This window comes from Neomonachus schauinslandi, chromosome 2, assembly GCF_002201575.2.
Source record: "Neomonachus schauinslandi chromosome 2, ASM220157v2, whole genome shotgun sequence".
NCBI classification, from domain to species: domain Eukaryota; kingdom Metazoa; phylum Chordata; class Mammalia; order Carnivora; family Phocidae; genus Neomonachus; species Neomonachus schauinslandi.
This window is the reverse complement of record NC_058404.1, coordinates 191,845,401-191,870,354: the sequence shown is the minus strand read 5'-3', so window position 1 is coordinate 191,870,354 and position 24,954 is coordinate 191,845,401. Positions and strand designations below refer to the sequence as shown.

At 44.1% G+C, this 24,954-nt stretch overlaps 1 protein-coding gene across 1 annotated transcript in view; it reads left to right on the top strand.

Annotated features, from left to right (window-relative positions):
- Positions 1–3,673: 3,673 nt before the first annotated feature.
- The window catches only part of CD38 (CD38 molecule), a 39,790-nt gene continuing 18,509 nt past the window's right edge, over positions 3,674–24,954 (top strand). Inside the window, exon 1 of the mRNA XM_021679382.1 lies at positions 3,674–3,981. Coding sequence (XP_021535057.1) covers positions 3,734–3,981 — 248 coding nt within the window. The 5' untranslated portion in view covers positions 3,674–3,733. The remainder of the gene's footprint in view (positions 3,982–24,954) is intronic.

The window sequence follows — 24,954 nt, the reverse complement described above, 5'->3', positions numbered from 1 at the left end:
CCATCTGTACAGCATGACCCTTGATCTCAGGGGCATGAGTTCCAGCCCCACATTGGACACAGAGTTTAAGAAAACAAGTGAACAAACAGAAAAGAAGCTAGTTTGAAGGAGGAAGATCAACAGTTGAGTTTTGGATGGAGTGATTTGTAAGTGGAGATGTTCCCTCCTCTAGCACCATTCTGGTGAGACGGGTTCTCATCTTTCCAGTGTCTCGGATCCTCCTTTTGCCCTCCTTCTGCCCTCCTTTTGAAGAGAAAACTCTTCAAAACAAGTCATCTCGCTTACTGATACCACATTCTCTTCACGCACACTCTCGTGAACCTACACTTATCGGGCTTTGTCCTCCACATTCCTCTGAAACTGTTCTTGTCATGAGTACCAATAACTCCCTGTCTGGTCTCAGCCTCTTGTCTCAGGGGTCACTCTTGCCAGCTCCCCAGTTTGGGGGGGACTTTGGTGTGATGGTCCATTATTAAAATCCCATCTTTGCTTCTTTCCTTCCTTTTCTCTTACTCCATTGTACTTACCTGGTGTGACACGCTGAATGGTACCCCCCATCCCATTCATATGTTGAAGTCCTCACCCCCAGTACCTCAGAATGTGACCAGATTTGGAGACAGGGCCTTTAAAGAGGTAATTAAGTTACAGTGAGGTCATTAGGGTGAGCCCTAACCTGATAAATCTGGTGTCTTTATAAGAAGAAGAAATTGGAATGGAGAAGGGCACCTGGGTGGCTCAGTCAGTTAAGCGTCCGACTCATGATCTCATCTCAGAGCATGATCTCAGGGTTGTGAGATCAAGACCTGTGTCGGGCTCTGCCCTGGGCATGGAGCCTGCTTAAGATTCTCTCTCTCCCTCTTCCTCTGCCCCTTCCCCCACTTAAAAAAAAATAAAAAGCATGAAGAAAAAGAAATTGGAATGGACACACAAAGGGAAGACTGTGTGAGGACACAGTGAAAAGGTAGCCATCTACAAGCCAAGGAGAGAGGCCTCAGAGGAAATCAGCCCTGTGGGTATCTTGATGTCAGCTTCCAGAACGGGGAGACAATAAATTTCTGTTGGTTGAGCCACAACAGACTGTGTGGCTTTGTTACGTCAGCTCTGGCAAATCCAGCAAACCCCAACATCCTCATTCCCACACTTTGCCCACTTTTGCCCTTTCTCCTAGGCAGCAGGGAGTAGCCAGACAAAAGAGCACCCCCTCATTGACTGGCCTTTCTTTAAATTCCTGACCACTTCATGATACCCTGAGAACCTCTCTGGTTTCTCTACTCCATCTACTCTGCTGGTCTCCTGCAATTCTACCAGCACTCACCCACTCTCAGTAGGTGGATGACCTCATTCCACTGAGAAGCAGTCAGAAGAGGATGCCCCCACGTCACTGTCAGCCAACCCAATAACCTAACCCTGAAAGCCATGGTCTCCATCTTCCTTCTGCGAGGTAGCAGAGCTTCCACACCCACGCCCCTGTGCCTCCTCGGTTCCTCTCACCTGCACATGAACTTTTCACAAATTTTAAGCTTTTTCCAGCAATTTCCCCCTCGTCTGCATTATCAGCTGTTGCCTGTCTCTTAGGCTATCCAGTCATCCTAGAGACATAATGCTATAGGTCTTTCCTCGGAGAAAGGAGAGACTACACGGTGTCCCTCTTGCTGTGTCCTCATTTCGCTACTCTTTTGACAGAAAACTCTTCAAAACAAGTCATCTCGCTTACTGATACCACATTCTCTTCACGCACACTCTCGTGAACCTACTCTTATAGGGCTTTGTCCTCCACATTCCTCTGAAACTGTTCTTGTCAAGAGTACCAATAACGCCCTGTCTGGTCTCAGCCTCTTGTCTCAGGGGTCACTCTTGCCAGCTCCCTCTGCTGGAACTCTTCTCATCTTTCTGACCTCTGCTACAGGCACCCCCCCCCCCGGTGAGTCTCTGAAACTGCTGTTTCTGCACACGCTCTCTATGTGATCTTATTTATCCTCTGGGCTTTAAAAGCTATCTGCATGATAAAGCCTCCCATATTTATCTTTCCAGCACTGACCCCTTGAATTCCAGATATTTATACCCAAGTAGCTACTTGATGTCTCCTCCTGGGGGGTCTAATAGGCATCTTAAACTTACCTCCAAAAGCAAATTTTTGTTTGGTGCCTTTTCCCCCAAACCAAATCTCCTTCAGCCCCGGTTTTCCCATCACTATAATTGGCAATGCTGCCCTTCTTTTGATCAGTTACTCAGACCAGAATTCTTGGAGTCCTCTTCGACTCCTCTTTCTTGCAAACCCCGCATCCAACTCATCAGTAAATCCTGTTGCTTCTACTTTCAAAATGTATCCAGAATCCAACTGCTTGTTTTCTTTGCCACTTTTGTTACTACTTCCCTAGTCAAAGTCATCATAACTGGTCTCCGCCTTTCCACCTCTACTTTCCTACAATTATTCTCAACACAGAAGCCAGATTGAGCCTTTCAAATATCATGCCTGATCAAGTCACCCAGTGACCTTGAATAGGTTAAAAATAAAATTCCCTGTCCAAAAAGTCCTTATCCTGTCCCACGGGGCTATTAGTGATCTGGCCCTCCGCTACCCTCTGAACGTTCCTGTTCTGCCTCCCTTAACCCTGCATTCCAGCTCCAATGGCCTTCTTGAGGCTCCTGGAACAGGCCAAGGGCCTTTCTTTCTTTCTCCTCAGAGGTGTTTGTTTTTGTTTTTGTTTTTTTCCGCCTCAGCCATGACTTCTGTTATTCCTTCCATCTGGAAAACTTTTGCCCCAGGAAGTCCTGTGGCTTGATTTTTTCACTATCCTTAGGTCTCTGCTGAATGTCACAGATGGTCCTAGTGTTAAGGAACCTTAAGAAAGGTCAGGAGTTGTCTGAGACTAGCCACTTGATTATTTATTGAACCACCACTTAGAGTGCTTGCTGCATGCCAGACACTTCCAAGCACATCCCATGGATTCTAGAATTCCATCCCTAGCCTCACAGAGCAGGTAGTAATCGCTAACATTTGTTGAGCACTTAGCATGTGCCAGGCGTTGTGCTAAACACATTGCAAATATGACCTCTCTTAATCCTCATCATACCCCATGAAGTAGGCACTGCTATGATCCCTGCTTTACATCTGAAGCACAGAAAGGTCAAGTAACTTGCCCCATACCACTCCAGTAGTGGGTAGTGGAGCTGGATTTGAACCCAGGCTTAACTACTGATGTCACTTGAGTTAAGGGGTAAAGGGTGAGGCTTGAGTGGAGCTTTTGAAGGGGGTGGAGCAGGCATTTGTCAAGGCGAAGAAGTAGAGGTAGAGATCTCCCAGCAGTAGACCTTGCTTGTAGGCAGGTGCAGAGGCAGGCAGCCTGGACACTTTCCAGGATCAGGTGTGGCTAAAATGTAAAGGGCAAGGCTGATAAAAGGAGCGCGCGGAGAAGTATGAAGTGATAGTGTCTGTTTTTCAAACACCTGCAGAGAAAGCTTAAGGCCGGGGCTTTTCCCTGGAAATGCAGTCTGGTCCTTCTCTGCTCAGGAGGCTGGAGTGAGCGGCTGTAGTAGCAGAAATCTTTCAAGTTCTTTAAGTCTTTATTGGTCCGGCCGGCCACGGAACTTTGGAGGAGGGGGTGGGTGGGGAAGGAAGCCCATAAAGGGGAAGGGCAGTTTCAGAACCGGCCTAGCTCTCTCCTCTCTTGCTGACCGGCCTCTGGCGGGTCTCTCCTCCAACTTGGCCCAGCAGACCCCTCAGGGGACACCAATGGCCAACCACAGATTCAGTTCCGTGTCCGAGGAAGAACCCTGCTGCAACATTTCCAAGAAAACCCAGATCTGTCTCTGCGTCTTTTTTGGTCTCCTGATCGCGGTGATCATCGCGGTGCCGGTCGGAATCTTGATGTGGCGCCCTCCGCCCAAGCAGTGGAAGGGGGAGGGCACCACTGCCCATTTGTACGAGATCCTCCTGGGACGGTGCTACACCTACACTCAAATCGTGCGACCTGAGCTGGGGTAAGTCGGCGTCCGTGGCGCGCGGCTGGGCACGGCTGGGCACCGCGCGCGAAACAAAGCCTCTTCTATTCCGGGTCAGCAGAGAGCCCGCTGGCCAGGGCTGAGTAGGGAGTGCTGGCCTTGCGATTCCGTGCCACTCGCCAGAGCGCTTGGCCTTGGCACCGAGCGTGCGGACGGGGAGCGCGGGGCTGGCTGGTCCAGCCGGCTCAGCGGCCGAAGCCCCGGCGGAGATGCACGCCTTTTGCGCAAGGTGCTTGGAGCCGGGCGGGTCCCGCGCAGCAGCCCGGCTCAGAGCTCCCTGCCCGGCTGCTGGCGCGAAGGTAACTGGTAGGTGTGTGTGTGTGGATGGGGATCGCTGGCGTTTTCTACTTTGCATGGGATTTCTGTTCGCTGGCCCCAAAGTGCCCGGGCGGTTACAGCTGACACCAGGTCAAGTGGCTTGCGGAGCCTGCAAGGGGTTGGGGGAGCATCAGAGGGGCCAGACCACTAAAGTGAGTTTTTTTCATGAATATAAAGAAGTACTTCTTGCGCGCCCAGAGATACAGGAGACCAGAGAACTCAAAACAATAACCAAAACCAAAACTGAAACAATAACTTTTTTTAAAAAAGATTTTATTTACTTATTTGACAGAGGGAGACACAGCGAGAGAGGGAACACAAGCAGGGGGAGTGGGAGAGGGAGAAGAATACTTCCCGCTCAGCAGGGAGCCCAATGCGGGGCTCGATCCCAGGACCCTGGGATCCTGACCTGAGAGGAAGGCAGACGCTTAACGACTGAGCCACCCAGGCGCCCCAAAACAATAACAACCTTTAAAACTGAGATAAAATTTACACTGTAAGGTGCGTCAGCTGGATGGATCTGTGCAGACCCTGAAAAGACCCTCCCACATCAGTCTGTGGAAACTTTTCGGCCGGTTCCTCATGCCTCCTGCCAGCTAGTTCCTAATCTCCCGCAAAGGGAACCGCTCGTTTTCTTGACTTCCATTCCCAGGGTTTGGTTTCACCCAGAGAACTCATTTTTGAAGTTGTTCATAGAGGGGAACCAGCCAGAAGTAAAAAGCCATCCCTCAGGCTGCCCAAGGCGAGCACTGGGAGCCACGGTTTCTGCTGTAAGTTTGAGATTCCGCAGTTAATTCCGCTTGCAGAACCTCGGAAACCCGCGGAGCTGAGCAGTAAAACCGCGTCCCAACGCCAGACCCCGCCCGCCTCCCAGCGCGCTCTCAGCCCACCGATCCTAATGCAGATACCGGCGGTCTCGCTTGCACATTTTTCAAGGCCAAAGATTGCCAGGATCCCTTAAGTGCTTTGTTTCCAAGTAATTAAATAGTTAATGGAGAAACCAGCAGTTGACGCGTTCCTTCAGGTTACACTTCAAGTATCAATAAAATCAAGCGCTATCCGATCTGACACAGTAATGATAATAGCGGTCTTTTTTTTTTTAAATATATATATATTTTTATTATGTTATGTTAATCACCATACATTACATCATTAGTTTTAGATGTAGTGTTCCATGATTCATTGTTTGTGCATAACACCCAGTGCTCCATGCAGAACGTGCCCTTCTCAATACCCATCACCAGGCTAACCCATCCTCCCACTCCCCTCCCCTCTAGAACCCTCAGTTTGTTTTTCAGAGTCCATCATCTCTCATGGTTCTTCTACCCCTCCGATTCCCCCCCTTCATTCTTCCCCTCCTGCTATCTTTTTCTTCTTTTTTAAACGTATAATGTATTATTTGTTTCAGAGTTACAGATCTGTGATTCAACAGTCTTGCACAATTCACAGCACTCACCAGAGCACATACCCTCCCCAATGTCCATCACCCAGCTGCCCCATCCCTCCCACCCCCCACCACTCCAGCAGCCCTCAGTTTGTTTCCTGAGATTAAGAATTCCTCATATCAGTGAGGTCATATGATACATGTCTGTCTCTGATTGACTTATTTCGCTCAGCATTATACCCTCCAGTTCCATCCACGTCATTGCAAATGGCAAGATTTCATTTCTTTTGATGGCTGCATAATATTCCATTGTATATATATATACCACTTCTTCTTTATTCATTCATCTGTCGATGGACATCTTGTAATAGCGGTCTTTTAATTTTCATCTTAGTGTAACAGTTTTAAAATTTTTGTTGTTGTTCAATCATCTTTGGTAAATTCACACTATTGGTTAGATCATCACTGCTGAATGGCAAGCAAGATGCATCACAGAAGTCACATGACTTTCTAATGTTTGTCAGGGCACTTGCTCAGTATTAAACACACACACTCACACACAAATAGATATAGATATAGATATAGATCTCGATCTCCAACATATACACATACACATACATATATATGCATATGTGTAATGTTCAAAAATAACAAAAGAGGATATCTGTTGTTAATATTTTTTGAACATCCTTCCAGATATCTCACAATATACGCACGCACACACATACACACTATATATATATATGTGTGTGTGTGTATATATATATATATGTTAGTAATTAATATGGTCCTACGTGCCAGGCACTTAAGAAATATCAAATCATTGAGTCCTTCAACAACTATATGAGTCACTTATTACCGCCATCCCCATTTTACATATGAACAAACTGAAGGAGAGAGTGTGAGTAAATTGCCCAAATTTTGGCTCCAGAAACTGAACTCAGCCGCTACACTACGCCTATGCTGCTTATATGTGTTCTGTAAGTAGAGTGTCAATAAAATATACTGACCATGCGTGGGACTTTCTGAAAAGAAAGGGGATGCTCTTAATAATTATATGGAGTCAATAGACTTTTACTAGAACATGCAGTCACTTTATCCTTGGGTGGTTTCACAGGAGCCACACTGCCTGGGTTTAAATCTTGGCTCTGTCACAGTGTAATTACTTACTTAAGAAAGAAATTACTTACTTTCTCTGTGCTGCAGTGCTCTTAGCTGTAAAATGGAATGATGGGGGCCCCTTGGTGGCTCAGTCGTTAAGCGTCTGCCTTCAGCTCAGGTCATGATCCCAGGGTCCTGGGATCGAGCCGCGCATGGGGCTCCCTGCTCAGCAGGAAGCCTGCTTCTCCCTCTCCTACTCTCCCCTCCTTGTGTCCCTCTCTCACTGTGTCTCTCTCTGTCAAATGAATAAATAAAATCTTAAAAAAAAAAAATGGAATGATGGTACCCACCACATGTGGGAATTCTGAGGATCAGGAGGAATAATCTTGATGTGTACTGAGTGCTCATAATGCTACTGTTTTCGGAATTTCAGTATCCCAGACATCTTAGACAATAATAAATATAGATCAAGGCCAACATCAAAATGGATACCTAGTATTAAATTTATTTAAATCACAATCCAGCAAATCAGTCCTCTGATGATAGAATTTATGTCATTTCTAATTTTTTTTTTTTTTTTTTTACTGCTCTTGTTTTTTAAATTAAACACATGACCTTGGAGATCCTTCAGTGTTAGTACATGTAGATTTACCACATTCTTTTTAACAGCTCATGGTATCCCACAGGGTAGAGGTAACTATTTGGACAGAAAATTAGTTACCAATTTTCAGTCCTGTTCATTCATTCAGCAGATACTTGCTGAGCATCTACTATGTTCTAAGCAGCGATCTACTACGGACAACACAGGAGTGGATGACAAACTTCCCACTCTCACGAACCTTTCATCTCGGTTGGGAGTCACATGCTTCAATGAACGTCTTTGTACATATTTTTTTGTGCACTTACAGGAGTGTTTTTGTAGGATAGTTGTCTGGTGGTGCAACTGCTGGATCAAAGGGAGGATCATGCATATTTTAAATTTTGATAAGAATTTCTAAATTCCCTCCAAAATAATAGTACCATTTTAGGCTCCCATTACCGTCTATCACAGGACATGCTTTCCATTGCTCAACAGTATCAATTTTTTTTTTTTTTTTACTTATGAGAAAAATAGCACCTAATTCTTTTCTGATAATCAGAGGGTCTCAGCATGTTGTAAATATTTACTGGTCATTTATATTTTTATCTGTGGATTTTCTGTTCGGACCCTTGCTAATTTCCACTGAGTTGCTTATTTATTTCTTTTTAGGGGGGTTCTTTATATATTGTATATCCTATATATGGTATTTTCTTCCTCTCTGTTCATTGTCCTTGGAACCCTTGTACTTTCTGTTGCCCCCCACTCCCGAGACTTTAACTTCAAGGTTATGACTCTTTGATCAATAATCTCTTTCTTTCTATGTTGTTGCAACGAACGTCTTTGTTGTTGCAATAAAACATGACATGCTGATGTTTTCTCTTTTAGTCATACCCTCTTAGCATTAGAAATCTTTTCCCTGGGGCACCTGGGTGGCTTAACTGGTTAAGCCTCCCACTGTTTGTTGGTTTTCTCTCAGGTCATGAGTTCAGGGTCCTAGGATGAGCCTCTTGAGTCAGACTCTGCACTCAGCAGGGAGTCTGCTTGAGTTTCTCTCTCTCCTTCTGCCTCCCTCCCTGCACCTGCTGCCCCCCACTCCCTGTGCACGTGCGCTCGTGCTCTCTCTCTCTCTCAAATAAATAAATAAAAATCTTTTAAAAAAAGAAAAATATTTTCTCTGATGAGTTTTGAAATCATTCCTGTGATCCTCTTCTCACATCCCTCCCTTGCTGGGGTCTCCTGCTTTGGCCTTTTGTGTTGGGCCATAGCATCCAGTTATGTCAATTATTCAACCTTGTAGCTTCTCAGTATTTCTTTGTAGATCTTAGGACTTTATGTTCTTCATATATTCCTTTTCCTTCGTTTTCCTTTTCCAAAATCTCTTACCCCCATAGAAGTTACTTTTTGCCAGTCTTTGAGTATGGCTAGGCAGGCATTGAAACTTGTCCCTGCTTAGCAAGCTGGGACTTTCTGAAGTTTGACCAGGAGCATTAAATGCAGAGCACCCCCGAACAGATGACACCTGGTTCTGCTGTCTCAAGATCACATCCAGGAGCTGCATTCTGTCCTGAGATGGCCCTGAGCTCGTGGGACCTGAGAGACATGTGGCCAAGACTCACCAGAGTGTTAGCAGATGGTTAGTGCTATTGATACTGTGGGAGAGAGTCACCTGTCCGGGCAATAGTCGGGAGCCAGGGAATGTGCAGGGTCTGCAGGAGGGAATGGAGAGCCACCACACCCAGAGTGAGATGGGCTCTAGAAATGTACCCAGAGGTACCTTTCAGTTCCAGGAAGCTTCTCGCCTTGGGGAAAACCAGCCCTACCCATAAATTTTGGCCATCAGTGATAGCTGCTGGCTGTTTAGGGACAGGAGCAGGCATTCCTTTGACAGCTGTCTCCACCTGCACCATACAAGCTGGGGTTCCCAAAGGGAGAGACTGTTTTATAGTCATACCCTCTGTCGTCCAGCACCCTCTGTCATCCAGCACATTGCTCATCACATTATAGTCCCTTAGTAGATGCTTGCTACGTTGAACTCAGTCAAGTCCACATCATGCTGGTGGAAGCATAAACATACACAGTGAGAGACTTAATAGAGAACTTCTTCATCTGTTTTACTCTGCTTGCTGTTGATCACAGACAGCTAGATCATCTGCACTGGGACTTGTTTCTGATTCCTTTTTCTTCATTTCTCAATTTCCTTTTGCTTCTTCCTCTTCAAAATTTCTAACAAGATTTCTCAGGGGCCAATTCTTTGTTTTTATTTCCCCAAGCCTCCCATTTCAATGACTTTAGCATTTTATTCACTTCTACTCAGTAAAATTAGTGAGTTCAAAATGTACAACATAGCAAATTCCTACAGACACATAGTGAAGACTCCTTGTGTGCCTGGCGCTAGGGTTACTGGGGGGTGGGGGAGGGGTTGCTTCAGAGAGGAAGAAAACACCAGTCCTGCTGTCCAGGGTCCTATGGGGAGGTCTGGGAGGATGGCACTGGAGACAGCACTGCAGGGCAGCGTGATCTGTAACAGCACACAGCTGTGTCCATGGGCGACAGGGGCCCCACGGAGGGCGGAGTGGTTTCTGTTCTCTAAGCCCTTTGCTAGATTCTGTAGGAGGGCTTAAGGGGTACTCAGGTACCTATCAAATAAGAAAATATGTGAATTGCTGTGAGCAAAGTTCCCGCGCCATGCCACAGAGATTCAGAAACGAGCACCACCCCTCTGATGGAGCAGAGTCAGGAAGGACTCCATGAGAGAAGTAGCATATGAGGTCTTCCTTTGACAATAGAATTTCAGGAAAGGACGTGTATGTGTTAACACAGTGTGTGTTAACCCGTTGAATGAATCTGGGAGACAGATAAGATGCTACTTCGGAGGGAAGACGGACCAATGGTTAGATCAAAACTCTTTTTTTTTTTTTTTAAAGATTTTATTTATTTATTTGACAGAGAGAGACAGCGAGAGAGGGAACACAAGCAGGGGGAGTGGGAGAGGGAGAAGCAGGCTTCCCGCCGAGCAGGGAGCCCGATGCGGGGCTCGATCCCAGGACCCTGGGATCATGACCTGAGCCGAAGGCAGATGCTTAACGACTGAGCCACCCAGGCACCCCAGATCAAAACTCTTTAAAGGGTGTAGGACCTTGGCAGGACCCCACTGGTGAGAGGGTGTGGACCTCATGTTGGCCCACCCACAACCTGAACCTTCTCAGTGTGCGAGAGAGTATGAGCGTGGCCATATTTGCACAAGACAGAACTGTAGCATGTTTTCCCTGTGGGTGATGGAATGACCACCTGCTCAACATCTGTATTACCGGTGAGACCCTGAACCTCATCAGAGCAGAGTCAAGTTGATGGCCTCACGTTCACCTGTGTGTCCTCAGTGCTTAGTACTATGATTATCAGCCTTTAACCCCATCTTTCATGCTGGGACTCTAAGGCAGACCAGTGGCCAGAGTCTTAGATGCACTTGACTGAATACAGAAGGTGAAATAGGGAAAGTGAAACTGGTTTCCCAAGTGTGTGACCTGGGTGCAGCTGTGATTGCAAATGGGGAAATCGGACCACAGAGCTGAGTTATCTTTAGAAGGAAGGGTGGAGTACACATGCAAATAAATGGCGTTTTGGGGTAGAATCTTCTGGAAGGAGAGGCTACTTGAGAGCCCTGGGAACACCTCAGATGGCTGAGTGGGGGAAAGCAGAGATAAGAGGAGAGGGAAAAGGAGAGATGCTACTTCTGTGTTTCGCTTCAGAAATTCCTAGAAAGGTCAGGAGTGCTTACTGCTAATGTCATGCCCATGCTTCTTGTTCTGCTATCATTATTAAGAGCTGAAGGAAGTGATGGTATTCCGCCTGGAGAAAACTTTTGTTCTTTATCACAATGAATGCTCATGACTTCTCGGCTTCCCCTTTTCCTCCTTGGAGAGCAAGCCCTTGGAAAGCGGTTGCCAAAAGTCCGTCTAGAAATTTTGAAGAGAGAAAGGTTGGGAATCAATGTTTATGGGTTGTCTGCAATGTACTCGGGACTTTATATAGTTGGTTCTTTTATGAGAGTCCTGTCAGAAAAGTCTCACATCCCGTGGTGGAGGAAATGAAGCCCGAGAGAGGTTAAATAATTGGCTTATCCTACGATTGTTTGGAGCAAGCTGGGTAATTTGTGGGGCCCAGTGCAAAATGAAAATGTGGGACTCATTGTTCAAAAAGCAGGAGGAAGCTTTTACTTTCCTCTGAGGTCTTGTCACCAGCTGGATGGTTTTTATTTGCTATTTAATGTTGAGTTCCCTTGGGGACCAGGATTCTTGCAGGGACAAAGCTGACCCTCACAGGTGCCTGGGGCCGCACTCCAAAACTTCACACCTGGGGAAGGTGCACCTGATCCTACCCACCTGCATTCACGCTCCTGCTGGGGGTGGAGTGTGGCAGCCTGAGAACCCGCCCCAGGGAGGTGTGAGCCAAGGCTTCAAGACCCCAGTGCAGGCTCCAGTGTCCATTGGCCTTGTATCACAAGACGCAAAGCAAAGATAAAATTATTAAGAACTTCCGGACAGCAACTGCAGAGCATTAAACTCCAAGCCTGGGACCTGAGCCCAGGGCCCTGCGTGACTGCTTTGGTCAGATGCCTACAAGTTGGCTTTGTAGTTAGTACGTGGCAGAAACTCATCTCTTTCCGTTTTGGGATCGTCAGACCCATTCGACTGATGGGAAAACCGAGGCATGCAGTGATTTTTTTTTTTTTTTTTCCCCTAAGGACCAGGGCTGGTAAGTGGTAGAGGTGGTTTTTGAACTGAGTGACTGCACAGCTTACAGCCATCACAGCATACGACTTCCAAAAGAGTGTGTTCTCAGCTTGTCTCAGGGCCTGAGGCAACCCATTCCAAAGATAGGAGCATTTGTATAGTCTCCAGATGGAGGCATCTGTTTCTTTCTCTGTCTCAAAGGTGAGTCATGAGGCTGCAGTGTGAGGTCCTTGGGCTCCTCCTTTTAGGGAAGCAAGGTCCTAGAGCCCAGAGCTTTGTCTCTCTACTCCAGAAGCTATTATGGACCTCTGCAGGTAAAGCACCAGAATGCGAGTCCTGCCTGGTCGCCAGGACATTTTCTTTGTGGCTTATCTCTCCTCTTGAAACATCACCTCCCAGAACTGGGTCAGGAAAGATGTAGGGCACACTCTGCACTCCTAATCCTGTGCCTGTGGAAGGCAATCCTCATTGATCACACCTCACTGGGTGAGCCTGGCTTGACCTCAAAACTGTCTACACAGCAAGCTACCAGTTTCTTGGAGCTGTTCCAAGAGATGACATCTGTTTATGATTCTGCCAGAATCACATTGCTTGTCAGCCGAAGTAGGTAAATGTATTTTTTTTTTTTAAGTAGGCTCTACCCTGGGGCCTGAACTCATGACCTGAGATCAAAACCTGAGCTGACATCAAGAGTCACATGCTTAACTGATTGAGCCGCTCAGGAGTCCCTGTAAAGTATTTTTTATCCCACCTGGGGATAGTCACCATCATCCCATCCATTTTCAGTCCTGGGAGCTTAAGTTCAAAGGTGACTAACAAGTGAATAGGTCCTAAGGTAGGGGCAGCAGAGGAGAAGCTGGATCAAGAAATCTGAGGGCCTAGGGCAGCTTGGCTTGGAGAAATCTGATGGCACAGAATATCGGTGACCAGGTGGTCTCTACTGGTGGAAGAATAGTCTTTTTTTTTTTTTTTAAGATTTTATTTATTTATTTGAGAGTGAGAATGAGAGAGCATGAGAGGGGGAGGGTCAGAGGGAGAAGCAGACTCCCTGCCGAGCAGGGAGCCCGATGCGGGACTCGATCCCTGGACTCCAGGATCATGACCTGAGCCGAAGGCAGTCGTTTAACCAACTGAGCCACCCAGGCGCCCCGGAAGAATAGTCTTGATGCCCAGGGATCGGGTGTGTGTTATGTTGCTCTCTCTATAATGCAAACTCAAAACCTCAGATAGCAAAAAGTCAAGAATAATGGCCAATATTTGCACAGTTCATCACAATTTGTGTTCATTTGTCAGAGTAGAAGTTTCAAAAAGTTAAGGGCATGACTTTCATTAACATACAAAATCACTGCATGCCAAAGATTTATTTGCTCGTTTACGAAGGAATCAGGGAAATGATAAAGTCAGTTCAAAGAACACCTTGGGGGCACTAAGTATTTATATGTATTTAAAATAGAATATTAGAATTAGGTTGATAGGTCAGATATAAAGCTGGTTAATGTTCTACAGGTTAATTAAAAGCCATAACATTTGGGGTGTAGCTTTTCTATCAGACAGAAATTATTTGCATCTTTAACCAACAAAATGTATATTGTTAGCATCTAACTTCATAAACTTTGATAGTAAATAGGAAAGACAAAGACACATTCTGCTACATAATTAAATATTTCTAGGGGCAACCTGTCAATGCCCTTGTAAGATATTGAAAGGACATCTTGCCCACCTTCTTGCCTTATTTCCAAATTGTAAGTATTTTTTTGTTACACATTTATTCAATAAGTGTTTCTCAAGCTCCTATTATGTCCCACAGACTCTTCTAGATCCTGGGGATATAACAGTGAACAAAACAGACTATATTCTTGCTCACATGGGTCTTTTATTCTAGTGGGATTGGGATAAAGACAGTGAATAAAACAGGAAGATACACAGTGTGGCAGGTGGTGGAAGGTGCTAAAAAGAGTGCTGGGCAGGAGTGTTAGGGTGTTAAGTACAATAATAAAATAAGAAAGGCTTCACTGAAAGCTGACATTTTAGCAAAGACCTGGATAAAGAGGGAGAGCGAACTTAGAAACATCTGGGGGAGAGCCTTCTGGGCAAAAGGAAGGACAAAGACAGAGGCAGTGAGAAGCAGCAAGAATGCCAGGAGGATTGGATCTTTCTGTTACGGAAATATTAAAAGAAATGAAAAGCTAGACAAAATAGCCTCCTTTACCTAATACCCCTTGTCAGTAATTAACATTCTGCTCTTATTTCATCTACCTCCTCACTTTTTTCCCCTCTAAAGTGCTTTATTTATTTAAACCATTTTATTTTTAAAGATTTGTTTATTTATTTGAGAGAAAGAGAGAGAGAGCACGAGAGCGAGGGAGCTGGGAGGGGGAGGGGCAGAGGGAGAGGAAGAGGAAGAGAGAATCTTTAAGCAGACTCTGCACTCAGCTGGGGCCGGATCCCAGGACCCTGAGAGCATGACCTGAGCTGAGATCAAGAGTGACTCAACAGACTGAGCCACCCAGGGGCCCCTCCCCTAAAGTACTTTAAAGCAAATTTCAGACTTCGTATCATTTTGTCTATAAATACTTGTCTGTATCTCTCACAAAAAATAACATTAAAAAAATAGTTGACATACCATTGTCACACCTGACAAAACTAAGACTAATTCTTTAATATTACCCCGTATCCACCCTGTTTATTTTTCTCTGAGTTTCTTAAAAATGTAGTTTTATAATGGATTTGTTCAAATAAAAATTCACATGTTGCATTCAGCTACTTTATCCTTTAAGTAGTATCTTTTTTTTTTTTTTTTTAAGATTTTATTTATTTATTTGACAGAGAGAGACACAGCGAGAGAGGGAACATAAGCAGGGGGAGTGGGGGAGGGAGAAGCAGGCTTCCCGCCGAGCAGGGAGCCCGATGCGGGGCTCGATGTGGGACTCGATGTGGGACTCGATGTGGGACTCGATGTGGGACTCGATGTGGGACTCGATCCCAGGATCCTGGGATCATGACCTGAGCCGAAGGCAGACGCTTAACGACTGAGCCACCCAGGCGCCCCCTTTAAGTAGTATCTTAAAGGATACCTTAAGCATCCTTTTTTTTTTTTTTTTAAAGATCTTATCTTTATGTAATCTCTGCACCCGACACAGGGCTTAAACTCAGGATCTTGCTTGACCGCAAGATCAAGAGTCACATGCTCCACTGACTGAACCAGCCAGGTGCCCCTCTTAAGCATCCTTTAACTCCTAACCATTTTTCCTTCTCCATTTTTAAATGCCTATTAATTTGGAAGAGACTGGGGAGATGGATTGGATTTGAGGGTGGGCAACAATGCATTACAGAGGGAACTGTGGAATTCCTTGGGCATCAGTCACAGCAGGGGGCACATAATGTTGCAGCACCCCACATTTAGGGGGTTAACAGAATTGGGTATTATCTGCCTGATTCATCTATTATAAAGTTCTTCGACAACTTTTCATTTCATTAGTTTAGCACCATTTGATCATTGTTGCCAAGATCGATTATGTCCATAGGGGCTATACAGTGGATATTTTATAATTCTAAGACTCCTGCATTTATTTACTCTGATTCATCTAAACAGAAGCCTTTCTCACTTAACCCTGAAATAGAGTCCACAAAAGAAAGGCAGGAGAGATGCTTGATTCTTTTCCCTTATTTATCAGTTTACAGAATAATGAGTTGGTTAATGCCCTATCAATGTCTAGAGATTACCAACGAGTTTCTTTTTGGTTTCAAGTCTGTAACATTAAAAAAAAATAATAAATCACCTATGGTCATTTTTACCAAGCCATTCAACTCGGTTTTCATAGTTTAAAAAAAAAACAAAACAGGTTTTTCTTTTTCCACTTATCCAATTTATGTACAATTAAATTAAATTATATAATGAAAACAACAAGTATAAGCATATTTACAAATAGATAAATAAACAACCAAGCTGGGTGTACTAGACAGTAGCCTATTAATTATGTAGAGAGAATGAATAGTGTTGGTTAATGCAGTGAGTCACTGAGATAGGGGTCAGGTAAGAGTTTTTGCAATAAGTGAATTGAGAAGTGGTCAGGTATTTTTTTCTTGCCATTAAGGAACCTCTTAGAAATAGATCAGTTCAGAAAATTACCAAGACAAAGTTGTTTTTTTTTTTTTTTTAAGTAGGCTCCACGCCCAAGGTGGGGCTCAAACCCACACCCCTGAGACCAAGAGTTGCACGCTTCACTGACTGAGCCAGCCAGGTGCCCCAAGACAGAACAAAAGAGGAAACTGAATGAGATAAAATCAAGAATTGATTTGTGCGCGCGCGCGCGCGCATATGTGTGTGTGTGTGTGTGTGCGTGCACACACGGGTGTTTCAAGGATTCAGGGTTTGCTAGGGGAGGAATAATTATATTTGTGGATTTTTGTAGTTTATCTGAGTGGGGATCGTCTTTTTCAACAAAATATCACCAGGAAAATTTTCTACTGTGGAGGGAGGGGATGATGAGAATCTTGTTTTGAAGGCAAAAAAAAGTGAAAGTTGAGGTCAGAAATTTGAAGAATAAATGGAGCAAGAGAGTATCTTTCTTTTTCCTTGCAGTGACTCTTATTTTTTTCTAATTACAAAAATAAAACAAGCCTATTGGAGGACATTGAAAAAAAATACAAAAATATAGAGAAGAATACAAAATCACTTGACCCCCAAAGTGGAATTCTAAATAGTGATGAATGCCACAATTACAAAAAAGAAAAAAAAAAAAAGGAGAGTCACAAAAGGAAGATATAGAGCTGCTTAAATGGATGGTTTCAGCATACACAGTTTTTTTTTTTTAAAGATTTTATTTATTTATTTAACAGAGAGAGAGAGAGAGAGAGAGCACAAGCAGGGGGAGCTGGAGAGGGAGAAGCAGTCTCCCGGATGAGCAGGGAGCCCCATGTGGGCCTCGATCCCAGGACCCTCAGCGTATGCAGTTTTATAGATATAATTCAAATGTCTTCTATAATATGACATTTAGGAAAATCACTAAGCTCAGTTTTCTATTTCCTAATAGAATGTATCAAACATGATGCATCCACATGGTAGAAAGTTATCTACGTCTTTGATCCTTGGATGTTAAGAAGCAGTAAAGTCTGATTTGAAGGAACATGAGAAATTCCCCCAAGGCATATTTTTACTTGGCCTCGATCCATATTTGCCTTGATACCATTCAAATGTTACTTTTATTATGACTATCCAGCAAATTTTGAACACACTGAAATGTCTAGGGATTAATATTACAGATGCCTATCTACTCATCGTGCATAGTTAACAGGTGTAATTTGCTTTAGGTCTTTTTTCTAGGTTTTTTTTTTTTTGAGTTTGAGTTTGAGTTTGAGTTTGAGTCCCCGTGAGTTCAAACTCACGACCTGAGATCCTGAGGTCAAGACCTGAGCTGAGATCAAGGGTCAGATGCTCAACAGACTGAGCCGCCCAGGTGCCCCTTTTCTAGGTTTTACAGAAATAATATGCGACAGGTAAAATCAAAGTACCTCTGCCCACAATTCCCCTTTCTTCTTTCTCTGGAAGGGAGGCTTGTGAACTGAGTGTTTGATATTTTGGATCAATGTGATAGGAGGCATGCTTTGCCAAGAGGGAGGAAGAGTGAGGAAAATCTCTTTGGGTTTGGAACCAACAGTGTCTGCCACATTACATATGCCCAAACTGGTCTCCAAATTTGTGGTGTCAGCTTACTTTCAGAAAAGTAGCCTGAAGGTCCTTGTTGCTAGGCATCCTTACCATCGCTTAGAACAATTTCGCCCATCTCTTTGTGGCTTTAATTTTTGTTTCCCTAATTACGAACACAATCGCTCATCTTTTTACGTGTTTATTGGCCATTCTGTTTTCTTGTGTGGGGTGCCTGTTTTTGTTTTTTGCCTGTTTTTATGTTGAATTGTCTGTCCTTTTTATACATTCAAGATGCTAATTTTTTGTCAGTTAGGCGGATGGCAAATATGTCCTCCCAATCTATGTCTTGACTCTTGAATTTATCAGATCCTTTGCATTACATGATTTTAATGTAATCACATTTATCATTTATGGCTGTGCATTTTGTACCGTATTTAAGAACTTATTTTTTGGGGGGCACCTGGGTGGCTCACTTGGTTAGGCGACTGCCTTCGGCTCAGGTCATGATCCTGGAGTCCCTGGATCGAGTCCCGCATCGGGCTCCCCGCTCGATGGGGAGTCTGCTTCTCCCTCTGACCCTCCCCCCTCTCATGTGCTCTCTCTCATTCTCTCTCTCAATAAATAAAATCTAAAAAAAAAAAAAGAACTTATTTTTTTTTAATCAGAGGTCACAATAAAGGTCACATATATTCCAAAAATTTTAAACTTTTGCTTTTTGCAATGAACTTTTTTATCCATTTGGAATTTATCTCTGTGTGTGGTATAAGGTAGGGATATAATTTCATTTTTTCCCCACAGACGGATAGTCAGTCTGTGAGTACTATTTATTAAATAATTCACCCTTTACCGAGGGCTTTATAATGCCACTTCTATTGCATTTCAAGTTCATTAGTTTATTTTGGGATTCCCTAATCTGCTTTATAATCTGTTTAATCCCTAAATAATTACCACATTGTTTAAAATGCTAATGTCTTGATATCCAGCAGGGATGGTCCTATTTCTGTTACAACACATTAGTTTGTGTATTTTGGAAGTACTTACAGAAACAGAATCATAGGGCACCTGGGTGGCTCAGTGGGTTAAGCATCTGCCTTCAGTTCAGGTCATGATCCCAGGGTCCTGGGATTGAGCCCCTCATCGGGCTCCCTGCTCAGTGGGGAGTCTGTTTCTCTCGCCCTCTGCCCCCAACTTGTGCTTGCTCTCTCTAGTGCTCTCCATCTCTCTAATAAGTAAATAAAATCTTAAAAAAAAAAAAAAGAAACAGAATCATATACCATGTACTCTATCATGTCTGGCTTCTTCTTCTTTTTTTTTTTTTTAAGATTTTATTTACTTGACAGAGAGACAGCGAGAGAGGGAACACAGGCAGGGGGAGTGGGAGAGGGAGAAGCAGGCTTCCCACAGAGCAGGGAGACCGATGCAGGGCTCGATCCCAGGATCCTGGGATCATGACCTGAGCCGAAGGCAGACGCTTAACGACTGAGCCACCCCGGCGCCCCCATGTCTGGCTTCTTTAATGGCTTCGGCATGATGTTTTTGAAATTCATCCCTGTCGTGTGTATTAGTAGTCTGTTCCCTTTTATTGCTGAATAGTAGCCCATTGTGTGATTGTGCACCCCAAATTGTTTCTCCATTCATCTTTTGATGGACATTTGGCTTGAATTTCCTCTTTGGATATTATGAATAAAGCTCCTATGAACAAAGTGATTGTGTGAATATTGTGTTTCGTTTTTCTTGGGCAAATACCCAGAATTGAAATAGTGGACCCACATGCTTTGTAAAGCTAATGAAGAAACTACTAAAGGGTTTTACAAGGTAATCGTACAGTTTTACATGTTTACCATCAGTGTACGAATATTCTAGTTGCTACACATTCTTACTAACGCTTGATATTGTCAGACTTTTACACTTTAGCCGTTCTAATGGGTTTGTAGTGGTATTTTTATAGTGTTTTTAATTTTGCATTTCCCTCGTGACTAATGATGACGTTGAACATCATCTCATGGGCTTACTGAATTAGGTTTTCACCCCGCTGAGCAGGGAGCCTGATGCAGGACTCTATTCCAGGACCCCGGGATCATGACCTGAGTAGAAGGCAGATGCTTAACTGACCGAGCCACCCAGGCGACCCTAGCTCTTTAGTAAGTCTTGAAGTCAAATAACGTAACCTTTCCAGGTTTTTTCCTTTTGATTACTTTGGCTAGGTTGTTTGTATTTTCACATAAATTTTAGAATCATTTTGTCAATGTTAACAAAGCATGCTGAAATTTTGATTTGTGATCTGTTAAATCTACAGATACATTTTAGCGATAGTTACCATCTTAATAGGGAGCCTTCCAAGCCATGAATATGTTACACTTTGGTTTCTTCAGGCATTTAAAAATTTCTCTCAGCAATGTTTTATTTTCAGAGCACTAGTCTTGCATATATTTTGTTAAATTTTGGCTCAATAGTTCCTATTTTTGGATTGTTGTAGCTTTATTGCTATTATATCAAAGTAGGATATATATGTGTGTTTATATAATAAGTATATATGTGTGTATGTATATATATATAATTTAAAAAATGTTTTCTAATGGTTCAAGTTTTGAATGTTGGTATTGTATCCACAAGTTTTAGACAGAAACAAGTTTGACATGTTTGGGAAATAGAACAGTTTTGGCAAGTAGCTGATGAAGGGCAGAAACGAACAATTTTAGGTCAGAGATGGCCAGAGATCACATAATTATCAAGGTACAGGCGTTCAACATTTTTTCTTAAATATAGTCCAAAAAGATCCAACCTTACACAAGAGCAGGTCCCAGAGTGATACATTTCCATAGCGAACATTACATTTCACTTTATGATTACCTCCTATTTAATAACTGTAATTCCCTATGGACCAGAAGCTTTGGAGGTCAGGGGTGGTGTGTGTCTTGTTAACCGCTGTATTCTTAGAGTACACCTAATACAGAGCCTGGTGCTCTGTGTTAATTGGACAAAAGAATGGAAATACAAAATACAAATAATTTTGTTAATATATCTTATAAGTTCATATTTATAACATTTGGATATTACAGTAATGATAAGAGATCTTAATGAGTACAAAAATTTGAACTAAGGGATTACAAGAAGTGACTGCCACAGAATGATTCAAAGCTCAACATTAAATTTATTTTCTAATCTGTTTTGCTTTACAGTTTTAGGAAAATTGTCATTCCTAAATTAGTCATTAGTAAGGAATTGGCTTGCTTAATATTCTAGGAGAAGCAGCTCTTTCTGCCCACAGGTGCGTTCCCATGCTTTAATAAAGCCACCTTTTTGCACTGAAAAAAAAAAATTCTGGGAGAAGACATGCTCAGGCTTGAAATGGGCATGAAAGGTGAGCGCATGGAAAGATAAATTCAGGGATATTGCTTTCTTAATGATACATTTATAAAATATTTAAATATAGGCAGCATTTCCCACAATCTTCCCCCAAGTAAATTCACAAAATACATGATCTAACATATAGGCAAAAAACCCAAACCCAAACCCCAAACAAACCTAGGATCAATAACAAAAAGATAAGCACCCCCCCAACCCCCACTGCGTTTGGAAATTAAAACAGCTCTTCTTTGGTGATAATTCAGACAATCAGTTCACAGTCTTCATATTCCTAGACTAATCAAGAGCATCTGACACAGTTCATCACTTCCTCCAGCTTAATATACTTTCTTCAGTTGGCTTCCAGAATAACTCATTCTCCTGCTTTTTGTCCCACATTCCAGTCTTTGTTCGTTTTTTTTTTTTTTCTCCCAACTCTTCTGTTGGATTGTCTCAAAGCTAAATCCTTGGTCATTTTCTCCTGTTTGCTGATCTCAAATAGTTTCATGGCTTTATTTCTCCTGAACTTCAGACTCATATACCCCTCTGATTATTCCACAGCTTCACTGCATGTCTTATAGATATTTCAAATCCAGCGTGTTCCGAACTGAATGATCAGTGCTGCCTCCACCCAAGCCTTCTCCATCCCAGTTCTGGGCAACTCCATCCTTCCAGTGTCTCAGGCTACAAACCTTGGAATTATGATCTACTCCTTCTTTTTCTAACACTATGCATCTAATCCATTAGGAAATGTAAGGCAAATTGGAATCTATCACTTCTCACCATCTTAGCTGCTACCAGCCTGGTGCAGATTATCACTGGCACTTGCCCAGATTACTGGTCTCTCTGCCTCTGCTCTTTCCCTCCTTTGGACCATACTCAATGAGGCAGTCAGAGAAACCCTTTGAAACTTAAGAAATATCATGTGCTTCCTGTGTTCCAGCTCCTCTACGGCTCCTCAGTTCTGCATGAGTGGAAGCTAAATTCCAGACAATGGCTTGGGAAGCTCCCCCAGTCTGCCTTCACCTCTGTCTACTATCCACTGGGCTTTCTCTGCTCCCGCCACCAGCCACACAGACTTCTTTGCTGTTTCTTGAACAAGTCAGGCATTAGGGCCAAATTAATGGGATTAATGACTTCTGATCTTTCTTGATCGCGACTCGGAGATCACGAGTCCTCTGCTCTACCCCCTGAGCCAGCCAGGCGCCCCAAGAATCTTCTGCCTTTAAGACCCTCCTTGGAAAATCCTGACTTCTTCAGTGAATCTCGCCAGTTGCTCTCTTCGCCCACAAGGTGGCAGTCTTCACCTTCAGTACAGGATCCCCCGCCTTAAATTTGAGAATGAACCGCTGATGACTTAACCCGTTTGTTTTCTTTGGGCCCAGACACCGTGCCCTGCAGGACTTGACAGCAGGAAAATTCATAGAATGAGTGTAATTACCCCTCGAGATCCAAGTGCTTTTAGGGATGAGGATTTGGGGTGTGACAGCTTTCCCTGGGGGAGCAATACATTAAGGAGGTGATGTTGCTTTATGGGGGCGGGGCGGGGTGGGTGGTGGGACACTTTGAAATAAAACTTATTTGTGGGAAAGATGACGGCACATCCTGAGAGGTGACAGCACAGAGTTATGAAGCATAAGGTAGGCTGACAACATACATATTTAACCACCAAACGTACCTGGTTTTCCCCTTGGCATAGGACTTTAACTCTCTGCCCATCCCCTGGACCCCACTGGTTCTATCTCATCACCTGGGAAACACGTGCCCTGTTCTGGCCTGCAGCTTCTCATGGGCTCTAGGGAAAGGACCACCCCTCTGCGGTCCTAGGTCCTCATTTCTGTCGGAAACAACTTCGTTTCCTGTGGGAGGCAGCATTGTTCGGAGAGCTCAGGTTCTCCCTAATTGTTTGGCTGTAGTCCTTACTAATCTCCGAGCTTCTGCAGCTCTAAACAGAGATAATGACAGAGTTTCAGTAGCTCTAAAGCAGAGATAATGACAGGACCCTCCTCCTGGGGCTAGTGGGAGATTTAAGTAGGATAAGCATGAGTTACGGACTAGGCACAGTGTCCAGCATGTGGGGAGCCCTCTGTGGTGGGGGGGGTCATGCGCTCTCCCTTCCTCCTTCTCATGCTCCCCCCTGCCTCTGGGCTCCTGGAGGCCACTGCCTGGGTAGGTCAGAGGTAGGGACAAGGGGTGAGATTCGAACAAGAGGGATTGACTCCTGGGGGATAGGGCAACTGAGGAACCATCTGGTCTACTGGAAGGAGCAGAGTGGTCAGAACGGGGAGGATGTGCTGTTGACCTTGAATCCTGACGTTTGTGCTCAGCCTGGATGGCACGGAGCCTCCAGGTCACCAATGACAGAGGCAAGCAGAGAAATACTGTCACTAAGCTAAATATTGTCACTGAGCTAAGACACCAGCTCAATGTGCAGACTTTCTTACTAGCAAGCTGAGTCTTCCAGAAGCTGCTACTGCTGCCAAGCATAAACACTGCTTAAGGCATGCTGGTTTTCCCAGGCTTTTTGATTCTTTAACATCGCCCTCAAGATTGCAGGTTAATGTCAATGTCCCTCAGCCCAAGACCACCAAGAACACACAGCAGTTGAACAAGACAGGTTTCATGGCTCTTTGCAAGAGTGAGTGCTCACTATGGGATCCACGGGGGCAGGGGAGCGTTCAGTGCAAGGATGTAAGGAAGGATTTATAGGATTGGAGCTTGTTTTATGAGATTTGGGGCAGGCTTCAAGGAGGCTGGCTTTGCCTGGATGCTCCCCGGAAGCACCGGGAATGGGCAAGTCACTGGCGCCCTGATTGTAATTAGTTCTGTTCCTTCTCTGCCTTGTACTATAATATGAGTGCCTTGAGGATAGCTCCGGGCCTGTCGGAAGGCTCTCGGTAGGACCTAGGTAAGAATTTATGGAAAGACTAGCATAACGTAAAAAAAAAAAAATTTAAGTGCAATTTCTACTGAATGTGTATCACTTTTGCACTATGGTAATGTTGGAAACCTTTAAGTTGAATCATCCTAAATTGGGATCTATCAGTGTATACAATTGTATTTGTCAATTATTCCTCAATAAAATTAGAAAAATAAAAAATAAAATAAAATAATCATTTTCTTTTGGGTTGTTTATACAAGAAAAAAAAAAGAATTTGTGGAATGAAACAGTGCATGGAAGAGAGGCCCACGTGTCCATGGGGGATGAACGGATAAACAGAATGAGGAGTAAACCTACAACGGAATGTTATTTAGTCTTAAAGGGGCAGGGGATTCTGACACCTGCTACAACAAGGATGAGCCGTGAGGACAATTGTGCCAAGTGAAATCAGCCGGGGAGGGAAAGACAAACTGTATGATTCCACTTATACAGTTTCCAATTACTGGGATGGAAAGCGGGAAGGCAATTTCCAGGGACTGGGAGGAGCGAGGAACGGGAAGCTGTTTGAAAAATTGTCGGTTCGACTTTTTCCACTTTTCGCATTCTGACTTGGTTGTCCTGGAGTCAGGCTCCGTATCTTTTCCCAAACTCTGGAAGGTCTGGTCACTGGAACACTGGTCAAGGGTGGCTGGAGCTGAGAGCCGCAGGACCAGATGACTTCCAACAGCCTGTCTGGTTTGAGCACAGACAGCTCTCAGGAATAGCCCCAAGGCTGACAATCGCCACTTCACAGTCTCTATCACCGGCAGCAGGTTTGCTTGGAAGTATCACCGTCTGGGGACAGAGCAGCCATTTTTAATGAAAAAAAAATCTGAATTCCCAGAAATGACTCGTATTCCTTCCATGTTGCTTCTTTAGTCAGAGGTCGACCTCCGTCTCTGCCAGACACAGGAATTCCCGAGCCCT